Genomic DNA, 19,357 nt, shown 5'->3' with positions numbered 1-19,357 from the left:
TTTTTTATGATAGTTTCAGATGAAAAATAATGTAAACTGTACCTTTTTGTCAGGGAATTGAAAGTTATTTCTATTAAAAGCTTCACCTCATAACTACTTAGATAAAAAAAGCACCCATTAAATGCATTACTTGTTTCTTCAATATAAGCAGAGCTTAGCAGTCACATAAGATACTCTGTTTCACAACTAAGTAAATCTGGAGTTGCAGTCACACAGAATTACAGAATTCTCTATCATGGACAGAGCTACACTGTGCAGGACTGGGACTTTTTGTTCAATGAATTCAGTTTTTAATTTACTCCAGTAGTTCCAAGATTTGATTCCAGGTGTATTCCTGCAACTACTGGTCCTGTAATACTCTGTTTTCTCTGTTGCAGCCCTTTATGATGGTTTTAGATGGTTTAGATGGTTTAAGATTTCTAAAGTAGGTAATTCTCCAGTTTTCTGGGTTTATACGTAGTATTTTTCAGATTACACCGATATATGAATTTATATTCAACTCAAATCTTACCCAAACATTTCTAAAAAACTGAAAACCCTTCAGGTTTCAACTGGTTTTAAAACAGAAAAGGAGAAGGAAGAAAGGAAAAGAGTTATGTGACACGATACATTTTTTTTAAAAAGTCTATTAATATGAAACCATCTGATACAGCTGTTGTAAGCCAGAAGACAGTATCATTTAATTGCAAATAACACAGAAGACTCCTCACCTTCCCGAGTCCGATTCAAGAGGGTCATCATTAATTGACTCAGCATTAAAATCCAAAGGTTCTGCATCCTGGAGGAGTTCTATTCTATCCCTTTCAGTCTTACCATTTGATCGGGTATACTTTGATAGTGCTGAATAGGTAAAAGGAAGGAAAGACATTGATTTGGTCTATGAATGCCTTGGAGTGTGTAAAGACATCAAACTTAAAAGACCAGAATCATAACTTGCTACTATCTCATCCAAAATAGAAGTGCAAGGATTTAGAGGAGATTCAATATTAAACCAAATCTGGCTACATGCTTGGATATGTAGTATTCCATTTTTGTATCTCCATTGCAATGCAACTAAAATTTTTCTTTTGCCCCTCAAATAGGATGAGGTCTAATTTGCAAAGAATAACAAAAAACCCCAAAACAAACAACAACAAAAAATAATTTATATGCAAACTTTACTACTAAATCTACCAATCATCCATTCATCTTCCCAACTTCCCACTTTAACTAAAGCTAGCTGGAGGTTTTTTAGTTTTGTTTTGTGTTTTTGTTGGTTTGTTTTTTTTTAAAGAGGCAATGCCATGACTTAATGCAATACAGTTGTTTTGCAGTTCACTCTGCAACCTTCAGTAGGCCAGACCTACAGCTTGTTTTGGTGCTGGAATGCTACACGTTCTTATGGTTAATGTTAAAATATAATTTCATACAATTTCAGTTATTCTACCAGTTATTCAATTCTGAAAAATTGGGTTTCTGAGTTTGTGATATGTTATTTGCTTTACATTTGTTGGTTGTCTATCCAGTTATTCCATTATTTCAGTCTGAGGGAGTTCATTTGCAATTAGAAGAGGTATATTTTAAGATTTTAAACTCTCAACTTCAAGACACAACCTATATAACATCTCTTTCCTGACAACTGCTACTCTAATTGCAGTAATTACATGTCCCATAAGAAGACCAAGTAATTGAGACTAGTCAGAATCTCCAACCTCAACTAGCTGAAGTGCTGAAGATGGGAAAAAACACAGCACTCTTTTCAGGTGTCTTTAATGGGCAAGGTGGCACTGTGCCACAGAAGGGCACATCATCTAAGACAAAAAGGAGCACTTTTGAAGCTACTCACATAGCAAGTATTGTGGAGACAAGATATTAAAAAAACAAAACAAAACCAACTCCCCTCAAAACCCACAAAGCTTACGTCTATTGGTATTGGTCTCTGAGAAGCTGGATTCTTTTTGGTCTGTGTGCACAACTCTGTTTCTAGTGGAATCGTCTCTATTTCCATACCGCTCCTTCCATTCCTGGAAAAATTACAAAAAAAAAAAAACCATAAGCTGTGAAGAAAATGCATATGTCGAATGAACAAATATTTCAGAACCACAATTTAGAGCTCATTGGTCAGTAGCATCAGACTATGAAAGCAATACTTTGAAAATGTTCCTGTTCAGTATCTTGACACAGGAAGAACTTTTGTTTTGTTTTAAAATCAAGATTTTAAATCCCTTTTTTTTTTAATCAAAATTTAAAATCCCTTCACTAAACCACTAACTCTGTTCTTTAGAAAAAAGACTGGCAGAAAACCAACTATATATTAAATCTGCACTCAAAGCGACTGCTCCAAGGTGAGAACGCTGCTTTTCTTGATTTCTACTTCCACCTAGCGGTAGAATGGAAAAATAACCAGATGCAGAGAGCACCAAAAAGCACTTGGACATTCCATGTTTACTAAACTTGTTCTGTTGTCTTTCAATTCCATCATGTTTTAGTACGTTAACATTTTCTAACTTCACATCTCAACATAAACTTTTCCCTATTGCTCCAATAACTTTAATATGCTTCAGATTCATATCTACACCTCAGATTACGGACTGGTAGGAACTGGTATGCTCAAAGTTACTGTGCTAATTTATGCCATATGTTACAAGTTTAAGCTGTAGAAGGATCAAACCTTTAGTCATGATCCAGTAAAATGTAACACTGAAAAGCCCCAAGAGTGTCAAGAACAAATGCGCAAACTGCAAGAATAGGTAACATCTCAAATAGTTGTTGAACTGCTGTTGAACTGAAATTGCTGCTTAATGTCAGATCATTTCAGTGTACACTAAATGCAACATGCATTTGCTACTATTTTGTTTCACAAAACACTCGAAATAAAATGTTCTAAAATTCTGAGATAAGGGGTAGAGAGTTACAAGAAAGGTCTATGCAGTAGTGGCTGTCATGTGAAATTACACTATCCCCGAGCTTGAAAAGCAAAGAGGTTTTAGTTCCGGTATTATCTTGCTTTTCTGCAGATACTGGCTTTTGCTTCCTTTAGTCAGCTTGGTTTTTTGCACACAACCTTTTGATTTCTCTCTTTGATTGTGACTTTCTATACTAAATTCCAAATGTTATAAATTAATGAAAAACTAAAGCCATAGTTAACTGAAGCTGCTCAAAATGAATCTGCCTGAATTATTTTTTATTCAGATAACTGCCTTCATAAATCTTTCAATTCAGTATGCACTCAAAGCACAATTTGAATCAAAGATCTCTGTTCCTCAGTGGTAACAGTATTAATTCTGCCTTAAATGTAAATCTCTCGTCTCAAAAAAATAAATGGGTAGGTTTGGGAGAGGCATATACAGTCCCCATTTCAGTGAATATGACACTGCAAATGCAGTTATTACCAGCACAGCAGCATCAACGCAAGAGCCTGATAATAAACCATTTCAGATTATTCTGCACCCTAGAAAGCTGGACCCTTTTTAATACTCATTACACCTACTGGCATACACTATTATCACAGCACACTGAGTAACAAAAGTGTCCAAGTAGTGTGACCACAAGCACCCTCTTATCCTTTAAAATTAGAACAGAAATTATGTTTTTTCCTGTCAGCCAAGACTATTCCACAAGTTTAAACTGATTCCATCAATTAATGGGGACTTACTTTTTTGTTAAATATAGCACACAATTAAATAGCAATGGCAAATCCTATCAGATATTGTAGTATATTAATATTACAATTAGCTACAACAATCTCATACCCTTCTTCTGTTTTCACCTTCTTCCTGCCTTTGTCGTTTCCTTTTCTCTATAGATAAAAAACAATTGTGTGAGCTCCATACAAGAAAAATCATTACCAGTATTTTTTTTTCAACAATGAAAAACTTAAGTTAACTAGTAAAGATACTTATTGAAATAGATGGCTCAAATAAATAAAACCAAAAGATAATGCTGTTTGTCTATCATTATGGAGTTTTCCATTAAAAAAAACTCATAATGATGATAGCTTGAGTCAAGGCTGAACATCTAGGTATCAGGTGGCAAAGCAAAAAAAAACCTCTTAGAAATACTTGGAAAAAGCATGACACTAAGAAGAAACTTGAGCATTACTCAACCAAAATCTTGCTGAAGTTCTGTGACGCCCAAAGTATAAGCCAAATAGTGTGTGTCAAAATCTGCTACTGAGCTGCAAGTGTAACATCACAGTATCGAAGAAATAGTAACCTCTTGTTGAAGAGAATGAGAGACATTCCTCTTTCTCCAAATAAGAAACACTACTACTCTAAGTAAATCTAGCTTTTGTTTTTCATAAACTATGGAAGGAGACTTGAAGTGTTCCATAATACAGCATTGTATCCAGAGATTTTTATTTCTAAATATTTACTTAAGAACCCTGACAGCTTTCAACAAATTTTATGAAACATTTTCAATAAAAACATTATAAAAACCCCAAAGTTCTCCAAAACAATAGATAATTGCAGCTCTACAGAACATGCTTTCTGTGATAAAACATAGTTGAAACAGTAAAAAAATCCTAAAGGAAATGACAGAATTTGGCCAGCTCAGTCAACACACCTACACAAAGAAAGATTAAAATGGATACAGACAATTGATGATACAGACAATTTAAGTCCTAACTGTCCTTTATGACAGATTACAAAAAATCTGCTCAGGTATTATTAGATTAGTAATGACCTCAAAGGAGCACCACTTCAATGAACTGTAAAATATTTAGAAACATCTAAAATTCAGATACTGGATGAGTAAAACTGATACTTCATTTAAGATGTCAATGAAGTCCAGCGCTGTTTGTACAGCAACTACAAGGCTGTAAGTCTATTGCACTTTGTGCAGTAGACTGCCTCAGTACAGTTGTCAAAACATTGACAAGCTATATGCCTTTTTTTTGTGTGTGCAACATTTCAGACAAGTTTAATGCAACAACATATTATATTCTGTAGGAAGACTAGGATAAAGGATGTAACTTACCTCTTCTGATTAGTTCTTTTCCTTCATCAATCAAATCAGAAGTCATTTCACTATCCCCCATGAACTGCTGGAATCCCAAAAGATTCAAACAACGAGTTCCTAAACTGGTAAAAGCAGGACAAGCAATTCAATCCCTTTGTTAATTTACAATGACTAGTTAAAATATATTACAATGCAAAATGTAGAACAAATTATTTAGAAATGTATGAGCAATTCAAGTTAAAAAAATCAATACTAAAGAGAAGACAGATTATTATGCTGAGAAATCAGGAAATTCAGAACAGTGACATGGTCCTAAATCCAACTGGAAGTGCTCGAATAATCCTATTCAAACTGAGCACTAAAACTGTTTATAGTCTGAGAGTAGTGTAAATGACTTAAGACAATTGCTCGAAATGTTCTTAGATACAATAGAATTTATACATATGATATCTCACTGGCTCTTCTTTGCCGGAAGACAATTACTATAAAAATTCTGCCTATTATTATTTCTGTGGTTTTGAAACAGTAAACACAAGAAAGCCACCTTCATCTCAGGTTTCACTCAGGAGAAATGTCTGGCATCCTCTTTAAGCTGTACGGATGCTGGCTGCCATTTCAGATACCCATTAGGCAGCAGTCAGATAATAAACTTGCTCCATCTTTTTTAAGTCCTGGAACTAGATAGCATGGAACCACTTTCACCTTTTCAACGTCATACCAGGCAACACAAAACTGCTGGTTTTGTTATTGTTTTCCTCTCTCCAAAGTACAGCATCACTATCATGTTCAAAGTTGGCTTCATTGTATATTGATGCTGAGATGTTTTATTCCTATACTAATCTGAACTTTAAGACTTCTGGATCAAACAAGGGAGACAGCTTCCCTTGATAGATTTTAATTAAACATCCAGTTTTGCATCTATCTGATTTATTAGAGGGCATTAAAGTTAATGTAAAAGAACTTCCTCTCCTTGAGTTTCTTTTCTTCCTTTTCAGTACGGCATTAAAGACTCAGGATCATCATGGATGAGAATTCACACCAACTATTTTCTTGTCATTGCCTTTCCTGTTCAGTGGTGGGGTTCTTTTGTCCCCACCACGAGTTTTGTCACCCAAGCTAAAGGTAAGCAGGGAAAACCTAGGCCTGGATCCTTGTTGCCTCACTATCTATGGATGTACGCAGAGTATTAATGGACATTCGAGGCATTTAACTAATTCTACATGACTCAAAACACATACATTGCTTCTGATTGAATGGTGATGCAAAATTGACGAAGTGCACATAACATAAATGTAGCCAAGCAAGGTCAGACCAAAATATCTCTTACAGTGGTCAAAAGCAGATTTTTTGAAATGTAAGGATAAAGCACGCACATTAACAGTATTTTCTGCAGTTACCCTTCCAGCCTTCAACAAATTGTGGCTTAGGGAAACAAGATTAACACACTATACTTCTGAACTGAAGTCTGGTGATGGATCAGAAATTTGTTATGAGTCTGTCAGAAAGTTCACTACCTGAAGTTTCTACTAATGCTTCTTAGTTTATTAGAAAACCTTGCTGAAAACATAGCTTCCTCACAGTAATTTTTATCTCAAAAGCAGAATCTAAATATTCATGGCCTCCAAAGTTTGAACAGATCAGACCTCAAAATCTACGAATGAAGTTTAATAGGGAAAAACAACCTCACAATTCAGTTATGTGTTCATACAATTGGTAACCTTTAAATGTACACATTTCACATATATAAATAGCAATTTATTGCTTTATTTTTTGCAGTTATTAATATGTCACAACTCAACTGCTGGAAAAGGAGAAGTGAACCTCTTCCTGATTGCTGAAACTAGTACTATTAATGTAAAGAAATGTGGAGGTTCTATCTGGTAAATACTTACCTAAAGTATGTGGCAATACAGAGAATGACAACAAGCATTGGGTAATATATATAGAATCCATCTGCAATGAAGGACAGGACTCTCATGGATCCCATTATCTGAAAGAAAAAAATCCACATGGAGAAACTAATCAGCTATATTCTACATATATCCATAAAGGTTATGTCATTTCACCATTTTCAGTCCACAACACACAAACACACAATCCTTTACAGTTACTGAAACACAGGTAAATATTATCATCCAGATCTAATTCAGACAGTTGACCCAGAATAACCAGATACAGAGGCTGCCTCTAACAGTGTATCAGCTCATAGGTTTCTAAGATGCTAGATGTTGCTGTCTCACCTAATCCAGAGCCAGTTCAAATCTGGTGGATCTTTTCATCTGCTGTGAAAGGAGTCTCTGGACAATACTAAGAATCTACTTGCTAGCAACAAACATGTAAGATGTAACTTGCTATCCTACAGAAACTGGTTTTTCAGTAAAACCAAACTCACTAGTTTTCAGTGGCAAGTTAGATTTGCTCCCAAACTATAAAGATGTTCCATATGCTAAAGCCAGTGGAAACCAAAGCTATTAGGAAGTGAAGAACAACCTGAACTTTTGAAGATAATACTTTACTTTCTTCGGATAAAGAGACCAAAACAGAAAAAATAGAGCTATGGATGCCTCCTGGCAAACATTAACAAACTCCTGGTCTGTAAATAAATAAGTATTTCTACTTTGTTTAATACTAGCGAAAAGATTTGAGTATCTAAATCTTTCTGTAAGAAGCATTTAAAAATATTTTGCCTATTGTCCAAACAATGTAGAAGGCTCAAACCCACATTTCCTGTACTTACAGATGTATAAGCAGTTGGCTGAGTGTTTTTGTGAGATATTGTTGCATCCATATGGGTCAAGCCCAAAAAGTTCAAGCATAGTGGTGGAGTAAGACGGCAAAATAACCTGCACAAATGCGAGAGGCAACAGCATTTCAATTTCTTGCACTAAGAAATCATAACTGGATGTACCACAGAATAATGACGTACAGCTCAGTAAGATTTATACTAATACATTTATAAAAGAAATAATATAAATGAAAGTTTCATGGACATTTTCAATTGAATATTTGACACAAAATCTGCAAAATATATGCCATATACTCACATGCCACTGAAAAGGAGACTGTACGCATCTGTCTGATGATGTGAAGCTAAGTAGTAATAGTTAAATACACGAATTCTGAAGACAGTAGAGTAAACACAGATACTTAGGAAAAAGATGGTAAGAAAACAGGCCATCTGGGGGAAAAAAGAAGTTGTTTAAATGTGGAACTCTGCTAAAGGTTTAATGCATTCAGCACAATCTGTGCATGCAACAAGTTGACTGTAGTCTGACTTTTCATTTTGAGATGGCCCAGTAACACCAGCTCTGAGAAGAGTTTCAGGTTTTTTGACTAATTTGAGAATGATATTTGTAACATTCTGCACTTCATGTAAGTAAACACAATCAACTCTAGGAATATTTACTCCTTGTAAGTAAATGAAATTGCTGTAATTGCCTTGATAATTACTATGACTAATTCAACATTTCTTCCCACACAAAATGATAAAAACAAGTGTTTTCAATTCAACCTATTTTGTTAGTATACAGGAATTTTTCAGGTCAGTTCCTTTACTGATAGATTTGTGCACACATATGCTATAGCCACGCCTGTGACTGGATTTTTGGTCAGCAACAAATTCCTGTTTAGGAAAGAGAGGTCACACACATGGCTGATTAGACACAACCTAATTAAACACCCAAACTAACGTTTCACAAATTACTCAACACATGATATTCAGGCCAACCGCATCACACCTTCACCCCATATTGGTAGTGTTCTAAGAAGTGGCAAAATGCAGATTCCCTCCACTGAAACAAAATTTGGTATTACAGATTTTAGAGACCTTCTGAAAGTTGACAGATTATTTAGAGACTTGTTTTTAAATCAATCTGGTCTACTATTGTTGTAATAACAATCTATCTGAAAAGATTTCTGTTGAGTGATTACCTCAAACTTACCTCTATGTATATATAATTATATGTCTTTTCTGCCAGCTGTATGAAAACTGCAAATAGCGATAAAACCGGTTTTGTGCTGAAAAATGTACACTCTGACCATACAACAATTACAGAGAACGTGGCCAGAACAACTGCAAGCACCCTGTAAAACCATGGTCGTAGAAGACATTCCCAGTACCACTCTGGAAAAAAGACAGACACATCCAGAACGGGTTAATAAAATACCACACAACCGAAAATGGAACTCACTCACAATAACTGTTATGAACTTCCCACATGCACACTCTTAAAATCAAGGCTGGGATATGTGGGATCACACACTCAGTTTCAGGGTTTTTCCAATGCCTAGAGATCTGGCTCAGCCCTAAGGAATCATGCACAACTGAGGAAAACAGAGTAAGATCTGGGAGGCACATTTTGTAAACATTTGGGCGTGTGGGGCGTGTAGAACAGAACTCTTCACTTTTGGCCCAAATACTCTAGGTAATGCACTTCCTGTTTGTTCATCTGTTACTTCCTCAGACACAAAGCTTAGGCTGTATACTATGAATTATAAGTTAAAACATGATTAGAAGACACCTTCTGAAAAGATGAAAAAGCAGCAGCCACATCTTCTAATGTTTGGTAACATGTCATGTACCAAACATGAGAGTCCTTTCCTCTTTGCTTTACTGGAAGAGCAGTGCCACCTCAATAATATCCTGCAAATGTAGAAGGTGGCCAAGATCCAGTAATTTAGTTGCTGTATTTCTTTCTTCTAAGGCTGCGAAGTTTGCTATTGCTATTACAGCATGTAACCACTATTAAACTTCTAAAAAACATAAAGCTTTTGGTCAAGACCATGAATCAGTAACCGAGGACTATTCCATTACATAAATGCATTAAGATGAATGTTTGCTTCCCTCTACTGTAACTGAACTTTTTATATAGAACAATCAGTTCTTCTTACAAAGCAGCACCAGTTACTCCTTTCACAATGTGCATGACAGCACTTACCAACTGTTGGTGTATAGAAATACTGAATAATTTTGTTCTCTGGTTCCTGGGAATGAAAGGTATGAACAAACTGTCGAGTTGCACTGGTTTCATTTTTTGCCACATCTTCTAGGTAAAATGCTTGTTCTAAAAGAATTTGCCACTGGACTTGTGTACGACGATGTCTCTGCACTGAATAGATTACCTACAATAAATTCCAAGAAATTATGGTTACAACATGCTTGTTTCAAGAAACAAGAAAAAAAGCCTTGCAATATCCCTTAAAGATGTCTGCATTACAGAACTGAGAAGATTAATTCTATATACTCACAAAAGCAGGAAGTTAATTCTCTAAAAATATAAATCCTAAGAAGACTACATACTTGACTACTGAGTTTTGCCGGTTTTTTATCACAGCCTATCTATAGCAGTTAACAGCCTACTTTTTCTACAATACCATTTTCTTTTCGTCTTAGTGAATATCAAGCTTTAACTACAATTTCTTTTTCAGAATGCACTATCAATCAATCATTTCAAAGCTTACTCACAGACAGTTAAAATGCTGTCAAGATATAACACAACATCAACACTTCTTATACATCCAGAAATTTAATCTGGACATCACTTGGAATATTAAACTTCTACATTTTCTTTTGCTGAGAAAACCTTCTGTTAAGTAGCAATCCCAAAATCCACTATACTTACCAATTCAGGTAAAGTGCACTGAAAACCTTTGTTTGACTAGCATTTATTCTCACTACATTAGCATAAGTGAGGCGTTCTCTCATTCACTAATATACCTGCTTGTGAAGTTTGACCAAACTTTTTTCACTTGGATAACTGTTCTGTCTTTCATCAAAATCTTCATAATCATCCATGTTTCTACCCATTCTTTCCTGGTATTCAGTAGGACACTGGAAGGAAAAGGTAAGACTAAATGGAAGCTGAAGGAGTAGCAAGTGGTCTTTGTTAATTCTCTGTGAATGTTTGGGGCACTTCACGCAACTGAAAACTCACTCTAAGCATAGCTTTTGCCATTTCTAAAATATTATGTATGTTAAAATACAGCAGATAATTACATAAATCATAAGAAAGCATTACACAAAGGACTTCCTCTCAAAGCCTGGTCAGGAACCCACAAGATGCCAATCAGAGGTTTTATGTTAAGGGGAAAAGAAAAAAATATACAAGTATTCAGCAGGTGCAGGAAGCACCCCCTCCCAATTGAATAATATGGTTGAAGATAGGTAATTTATTACCTTTTTCAGTATTGTATCAACACATTTTCTCAATGGGTGGTTATACTTGATACTCTCACTTACTTTACGGACCTCCTGTGAGGAAAAAGAATGATTGTTACATTATGTTAAATAGAACAAGAGATTTTACAAAGTCTGATAAGAGTTCCAGCCCTCCCAACGGAAGACATAAGTATCAGAGTTAAAAACAATAGACATTCATAAAACCCACAACTTTACTAGACAAATAATAAAAAATAATTGAAGGACTATTCATAAAGAACATCTACGTGTTTTTTAAAAAAAGCACAAGTCTGTGTGCAAACATTACTCTGTGAATGTATGGAGGCTTGGTTTCTATGCATGAATGCTGAAAACAGAAAAAAAAATTCTTGTTTGTTATAGGCAAAAAGAACTACTTTCATTCTTATCTGGTGTAGTTCCTTTTTTTTTTTTTTCTTTGAGCAGCGTCAGGAATATCATTTTACACTACTTCAGTTTGTATCTTCCCCACATTTGCATCTGCACATACCTCACTTCTGAGACCATCTGGTATTTAAAAGTAATAAAAAGATGCTACCTAACAGGTAGGTAAGTTGTGTCAGAAGTGGCTTCAGAGTTTAATAGGCTTACTGAGAACTAGACTTTATTTTTCATCCTACTGGCAATCCAGAGTAATCTTTTCACACTGTTTTGTTGTTACAACCAGCACTTTAAAAACAACTATGAGTTCCAGAGAGTGTGGAGGACAGAAATAATTGCAAAGGCTTAAAAATCCTGTCAAATAGGATCACTGGGCATACAGAAGGACTTTATCTGTTTAGTCTGACAAAGCACAAAAATCCTAAGCCTACACAAGAGCATGTCCTTCCTTTTCACTGGTTAAGTTGCACTTCCAGTGCCACTGTTTCATCTTTGATCCTGTTTGTATTAGTCTGTAGCTGCCTTGCTCTCCAGAAACAAGAGCGTGCCAACAGACACTCTTCCTTTCAGAGTGAGGAATTCTGTTACTTTTTGTCATTGGTTCATAGGAGCATCTTCTAAGCAGCTGAAGGTTGTGCAGTACAAGGGAACTCTTGTGAAGTAGTTCACTGATCTCAGGAGAACATTCTTTATGGGTTGTGAATCTCAAGTTCACTGATCTCAGGAGAGAACATTCTTGACGGGTTCTGGAATTTCAGGCAGCTGATGCTAGGGAGCCATGTGCTAATAGCAAGAAGCCTGTCTAAATGAAGTGAAGAAACAGAACAATAGGTAAGGAGCTCACCTTTCTTTGAGCTAACCACCAGGTTCATAGGCAAACGCTGGCCAGCCCCACAGGAAGGCAGGGCTTTACAGCCTGCAGTAATGTATTTTAAGGTTTGATTCTGGGAGCGCGGGTCCCTGCCCTGTTAAGCAGGACTTAGCTCACGGGAAGAGCTCCTCTCAGGCACTGCATTTCTCACCCGGTGGCCTTTTTTCCCATTTAAGCTACCTCTGCGGAGAGCTAGTTTTTAAGACCTTCTGTCTAGAAGTTTTGAACTGTAATTTTGAAGATGCGTGCACGTTATTTCAAAACAACTCTTACCTGTTATCAGTTGCAGTCTGGTGAAAATTAGGCCTTTCATTTTGTATTTCAACATTAAAATAAAAACCATGGTCAGAACCGTGCTCCTGTAGCAGACACTACAGAGCACGAGGCACCTTGGGCCCTAGTGACCCGCAACAGCAGGATTCCACCGCAGCCTCCACCCTCCTGCATCACATCCAGGAACAGACCAGAAGCTTTAGCAGCTGCAGACACGCACAAGCAAGGTCCGCACGGACGAACTGCACTGGATGAGAAGCTTTGGTGCCAAGGGTATTCTTTCTTCTGTTTTAGCAGTAAGAGGAAAAAGTGCAGCCGAAAATGGACCTGTAATGCAAATCAACTTCTGGCTTCAGGGCTGGTGCTGTCGTGAGGGTTTGGGCTTCTGTGACAATGGGACATTCCTTGACTATAGCCTGTTAGAGAGGAACGGGATCCACCTGTGTAGAAGAAGCAAGGGAATCTGTGGCAGTAGGCTGGCCAGCTTGGTGGGGCTGGCTTTAACCTGAAGGACTGGTGGGCATGGGTCCAAAGTGGCAGTGCTCACGCCGTCACACCCAGCTGGGGAATAAGCCAGGCCAACCAGAGCAGCAATGTATGTTCCTTAGCAGCCTCCCAAGAGCAGAACCAGGCGGCCAACGGCTTCAACTGCCAGTCTCTTTTCAGTAGTGCCCAGTGACACAGGACACGGGCAACGGGCACAAATGGCAACACAGGAGGTTCCGTCTGAATCTGCGGAGAATATTCTCTACTTGGAGGGTGACAAGAGCCCTGGAACAGGCTGCCCAGAGAGGCTGTCGAGTCTCCCTCTCCGGAGTCATTCAAAACATGCCTGCGTGTGATTCTGTGCAACCTACTGTAGGTGAGGCCGCTGTAGCAGTTTGCTTTGATAAGGCAAAGCAGCTTGTGTCTTGGAAAATGAGTTTAGCTGTAGGTCTCAATTCCCTTTCTATTTTATCATATTCAGTACTTTTTTATAATCTTTTTGGAACTTTGCTCATCGTAGTAACTAAGTGCAGCATCTTGCACAAAAGCTTTACACCTTCTGTTCTGAGAGCAGCAATATATGTTCTTTAGGCGGATCCTTTTGCACCCCTCCCGGGACACCTGCATGCTAAATTACCTCTTGGAAACATCAGTACACCAATACATGTAGAATGGGGAATAAACTGGAAGAACTAGAGTTCTGTGTGCGGTCACAGGGTCATGATCTCATTGCAGTTACAGAGGCATGGCGGAATAGCTCAGATCAAGTAAAATTTCTTCACTGAAAAGGTCGTCACCATTGGAACAGGCTGCCCAGGGAGGTGGTAGAATCACCACCCCTGAAAGTGTTTAAAAAACATGTATCTTTGGTGGTTAGGGACATGGTTCAGTGGTGGACTTGACAGTCCTGGGTTAAGGGTTGGACTTGATCTTAAAGGTCTTTTCCAACCTAAATGGTTCTATGTTTCTATGACTGATACACTATCATAGATGCCTGTGCACTTTTTAGGAAAGACAGGCTAGCAAGGAGAGGTGGTGGTGTTGTCTTTATGTGAGGGAGCAACTGGAACGTATCAAGCTCTCCCTAGGGGTAGATGCAGAACAACTTGAGAGGTTACATTAAGGAGCAGGCCAACACAGGTGATGCTGTTCTGTGTGTTTGCTACAGGCCACCCGATCAGGAAGAGGAAGTCGGTGAGGCCTTCTACAGACAACTGGAGCCTCATGGTCACAGGCCCTGGTTCTCATGGGGGACTTCAGCTCCCTGGTATCCACTGGAAAGACAACGCAGCTAGGCTTATGTGGTCCAGGAAGTTCCTCCAGAGCACTGATTATAACTTTTTGACACAGGTGGTGGAGAAGCCAATGAGGCGAGGTGTGCTTCTGCACCTTGTGCTAACACACACAGAAGGACTGGTTGGGGATGTGAAGGCTGGGGTCAGCCTCAGCTGCAGTGATGGTGGAGTTCAGTATCCTGAATGGAAGAAGGATGTTGTCTACCTTGACCCCGGCAAAGCTTCTGACACTGCCTCCTCCCATAATATCTTCATATAAGCTCCAGAAGTGTGGGTTAGATGAGCAGACAACCTGCTCTAGGTGAAACTGCTTTAGCAGGGGGTTGGACTGTGTCCTGTCACTGGACATCAGGGAGAAGAGATCAGCACCTGATTCTCCAGGCATCTGGAAAATGCTCTGAATAATTTCCTTTAAAATTTGGTCAGCCCCGATATGGTCGGGCAGTCGGACTAGATCATTGTAGTTCTCTTCCAGCTGAAACATTCTATTCTATTCCAGTGAACGAAGTTTTTGTTGCTCATTTTCCAATAAGTTCTGCAGTTATGTCCCACTTAGATGTTTCTAGCAATTTCTTCAAAATGGTATTACTGAAGAATGAAAGTTCTACTATTATGTTGACATATCACAGAAGTCCCACCCTACCCTACAACTCTTCAGAAGAAGTATTATTTCCAAGCCATGGTATCAGAGCAGTAGAATACTGAATAGCTATTCAACACGTTGCATTTCATTCTGTTCTTGAACTACAGTAGAGCCTACTGCTTACTTACAAATAGCAATAAACAGTCTCAAAATAAACTCTTAGAAAAAAACAATGATCTATATATTCTGTTCTCAAAAGGCATACAGCATGGTCCCACAAAACCAACTTGGAAACTCTTGTCAAGATTCCAGAAATATACTGGCAGCAGAGCATAAAAACAAGCATACACAAGTTGCATGAACACCAGTAAAACATATGTACAATGTATTTTCAAGTTCACTCTGGAATGTTATTCATTAATGACCAATATTACTATAAAAGGGTCAATAAAATAATAAAATCAACAAATTATGGCTATCAAATTAACAAGTTCTTCACATCAGGGACTATATCTCTTTTAATTTTTACACAGGATCAAGTATCAACAAGGAGCACACTATAGTGATTTTCTTAATTTACTGGTATTTCACGTAAGTTCTTTATGTTTTCTTGCCACAAGTGCCCAATACCAGAAAATTCCGAGATGATTAACAGAAGCCTTCACTTATTTCACAGTGGAAGCTAGTTACTTACCTCCATAATGTCCTCTAAATTCTCTTCTGCGTCTGCTTTTTCAGTCATCAGTTTGGCAGCTTTGAAATAGGTCTTCATGAGTAGATAACCCCTCTTGGCGCCATTCCAGTGAGAACGGGGTATTTCCACCAAACCATAACCCAAAAGCAATACAAGAAGAAAGAGACCCCATGTGTTTGCAGCAGCTATCCCAATGGTCTGAAGTTGGTTCCTAAGGGGAGGGGGGAGGGGGGGGGGGAGGGAGGAAAACAAAAAAAAAGAAAAAACAAACAGCATACTCCTACCCCACCTGCAAGAAAGTGACCTTAAAGTATCTATGCTCAATATGGCTTTCAAGTTCACAGCAACAGACTTAGTATAATCTGTAATTCTCACCTAGGGCCAGTCTGTTACTTGCCCATACCTAAAGCTGCCATGATTTTTCTTTATCTGTTTTTGCCCCTTCTGGAAGGAAGGCAAAAAAAAAAAAAAAAAAAAGTTTGTTCTCGAAGGAGTATGTTCCTTTAGGAAACAACATGCACTTAGCAAGCTTACCGGAAGCGTGGTCATAACACCATAATGACAGTCACTGTAAGAAACAGCCTGAGAACCCAGGATTTATATTCAGAAGTGGAAGTCAAAATCAACTAGGCATTACATGAGTGTGGAAGACCATCAGCAATGTTATAAATACCAATTATTTTAACCCACCTTATTGCCTTTGAATAGAACCTACAGTAGACAGAAGCACTACACCATAAATGCTCACAGAGACATTCTGGAAAATGTTGTTCTGAAAACACTGAGAAAGTTTCTGCATGAATTGCAAATGCATTTGTAGGGAATAAAAAAAAAACCCCACTGCAAATATAAGAAGATTCCTCTGCCATACATATACAAATTTGTCTACTAGTTTTCTGATTTTTATTGCGTAGTCAAAAAATACCTTTCCATAAAAGTCAGCAAAACTTTCCAAACATCTAGCAAAAAACAGACCAACTAAAATTGTTTTTTTAAAAAAGACCCATTTCATCTGCAAAAAAGACACGTGACAATTTCTTAAGAACTCATGTAAGTGCTTCCAATATTATTCTTACCATTGTAAATTGAAGTTTGGGTTTACAGCCACATATATCAAAAATGCTCCAAAAATCAGCAAGTAAGTGCCATAATAGATTGCATTCTCAATCAACGCAGTTTTAATCTTTCCAGTAATGGAGAATCCTCCTGATCTAGCATATGACTGCATGAAAGGTAAGAGAATCCTAGGAGGAAAGCAAAGAAAACCAAACCACATCAGCCAACAAACAAAGTAAGAGAGATTGAGACAAGAATGTTTAAGCTAAAGACTCCTAAGCTTCTAATAAATTAGCTAGTTATATGTTTTTATTCTAGATGTGCTGGTCTGATGCCAAACCTTAAACACGCTGCAGATAAAAACATTACAGTTAGCTTTACTATGAAAAATCTGTGTTAACTGGGAAGTCACTACAAACCCTGATATTCCTGACTGAGCTACAAAAATAATTATTTGATGATAGGTTGATCAGAAGCCACACATCAATCTAACCCAAAAGCACAGACCATCTGTTTGCTGTAGCTGTATCTATAGCTTTATATAGTATACCAAATAAAATCAAATAATTTACAATATTGCTCAAAAATCACCCAACTTATTCATGTAATTATTTTGGTGCTCAGTTGCCTAAACCCCATTTTTTCAGGCAATCTATCGTAAACTGCTCAGTTTCAACTATAAAAATGAACCAAGAGTAAATGGCTACCACCTAAAAAGGAGAAAAAAAAAAGTATAGTCAATTTAGTACAGTAATTATTAGAGAAATTTTACTGCTAGCAAATAATATATGATTAGGTAGCTCTGTGACATAGTGATATATATTCTTAAAGAGTATGCTGTGAGTGTTGAGATGTTGCACTTAGATAGTCTGTCATATTCTTTTGCCTTACTTACCATGTTAAAAACTGTGACGTCCAATATACAACACGCCAGAAAATTGGCATAATTCCATTAGGAATATAGCTCCATGGTTTCAAACATTTTTGCTTGCTGTAACAGTGTAAAGAAGCTTACTGTTAATTGTAGGGCCAAGATAAAACACATTTTCTATAAATTCCCTTATCTATAAAGTTATTTGAAAATAGAAGTAATACACTACTGTTTGAGTACAGAGTCAACCATCAGTCATCTCAGAAGAAAATAAAATTAATCACCACTTAAAAATATTTATTGTTCTCCTCACTGCAAATAACATAACTAGACAGGCCAACTTTCTTGGAGAAAACCATAGTAGCTCAAAGTCTACAGAGAAATAAGCAATTAAACAATTGAACGTTACATTTTTTTCTTTTTAGGCAGGAAGTACTTCATGCAAAGAAAAAACATTTCTGTAGACAGAAGACTACTCAACTTTAGTTAGTACAGCAGGGTTTTAAAAAATATCTAGGGACTCCATCATCTAGCTCTACTACTTAAGAGGACTTAGCAGTGAAAAATATGCGTTAACTGTTTCTTCTGTCACCCAGCCAGATATAGTCAGGCTTACATATACTTTGACTTGTTGAACCAATACTTTTCTGACAGGTAGTTTGCTTCAGAAGACCAGAAAAGCCATGAGAGCCTTTTCAGTAAAGGAAGAGCAAAAGACAAAGTGCCCATCCACATTAAGGCACTTCCTGGTTTTTTTCATTATACCTGTCTGGATAATGAAGTGGTGGTGAATCAAGGGGCAATATAATCAATTTAATGGGATTATCTATTGAGAAAAAATCAGCATTTTCCAGGGTGAAACCAGTTAAGCCTAAACTGTGAATTTTTATGTAAACAGCCTAAATTTCTTCAAAGTTATCATATTACCATAGAATGACAGGTAGCGTGACTAAAGGATTCAAATAAAGTTTTAAGATCTGAGTGGCACCAACACCACATCTGCTCAAATCTTACTTAACTGATACTTCTATTTTATATATTCAAGTCATATACTACAGTATAACATCCATCAGCATGTTCTGAAACTGTACAGCAATTAAAAGGCTACTGAATAGTTTTCAAATTTTGTGTTTACCTATCTACATTTAATTAATGTGCACTGGGTGGTCTTAAATAAAGGGTACAACGTTGTGTCATGAAGTCTGGCATTTTACTGTTCTTCCATGGATATACAATATCCAGATAGTCTCTGCTTCAGGGCAACAAAACCGGCAGTACTTTGCATGGATGTTATCAACTGACATCTTAAAATGCTCTAATCACCCTACAGATAACTACACTGCACACATCTACAAGATGTGGAAATAGCCAGTGGAGGCTAAAGTATAAGCAGCCATGGAAAGAGGCCACAATTAGCCTACACTGACCATGCTACAGGGAGTATTTTCTTCCTGCAAGAAGACTAAGCTGGCTATCATTACTCTGATAGACTACGGTAAATTTCAGATAACTTCAATTACTATATATATGCAATTATAATAAGTAGATAGATATGCTGCTTACATGTAAGATAAGCCTACTCATTTCATTCAAAAGCTATAAAATTAGGTTTTCAGACCTACAGCCTTTAAGATTGTGGAGGAAAGATAAACATTTACCAAGACCTCTTTGCATAGATAAACAGCATTGCTTGAAAAGCTTAGTTCTATT

General features: G+C 37.2%; 1 protein-coding gene across 2 annotated transcripts in view; it reads right to left on the bottom strand.

Annotated features, from left to right (window-relative positions):
* The window catches only part of LMBRD2 (LMBR1 domain containing 2), a 38,671-nt gene that overhangs the window by 7,160 nt on the left and 12,154 nt on the right, over positions 1-19,357 (bottom strand). For both annotated transcript variants that reach the window (XM_056325531.1, XM_056325530.1), the window contains 14 exons: positions 17,672-17,767; positions 16,797-16,964; positions 15,721-15,931; positions 11,117-11,191; positions 10,658-10,771; positions 9,879-10,062; positions 8,883-9,064; positions 7,986-8,119; positions 7,679-7,784; positions 6,834-6,931; positions 4,960-5,063; positions 3,732-3,778; positions 1,901-2,003; positions 711-840 (listed from right to left, as the gene is read on the bottom strand). In XM_056325531.1, coding sequence (XP_056181506.1) covers positions 711-840; positions 1,901-2,003; positions 3,732-3,778; positions 4,960-5,063; positions 6,834-6,931; positions 7,679-7,784; positions 7,986-8,119; positions 8,883-9,064; positions 9,879-10,062; positions 10,658-10,771; positions 11,117-11,191; positions 15,721-15,931; positions 16,797-16,964; positions 17,672-17,767 — 1,752 coding nt within the window. The remainder of the gene's footprint in view (positions 1-710; positions 841-1,900; positions 2,004-3,731; positions 3,779-4,959; positions 5,064-6,833; positions 6,932-7,678; positions 7,785-7,985; positions 8,120-8,882; positions 9,065-9,878; positions 10,063-10,657; positions 10,772-11,116; positions 11,192-15,720; positions 15,932-16,796; positions 16,965-17,671; positions 17,768-19,357) is intronic.

This window comes from Falco biarmicus, chromosome Z (assembly GCF_023638135.1).
Source record: "Falco biarmicus isolate bFalBia1 chromosome Z, bFalBia1.pri, whole genome shotgun sequence".
NCBI lineage: Eukaryota > Metazoa > Chordata > Aves > Falconiformes > Falconidae > Falco > Falco biarmicus.
Note: the sequence above shows the minus strand (reverse complement) of the source record. Positions and strands in the feature narration are given on the sequence as shown.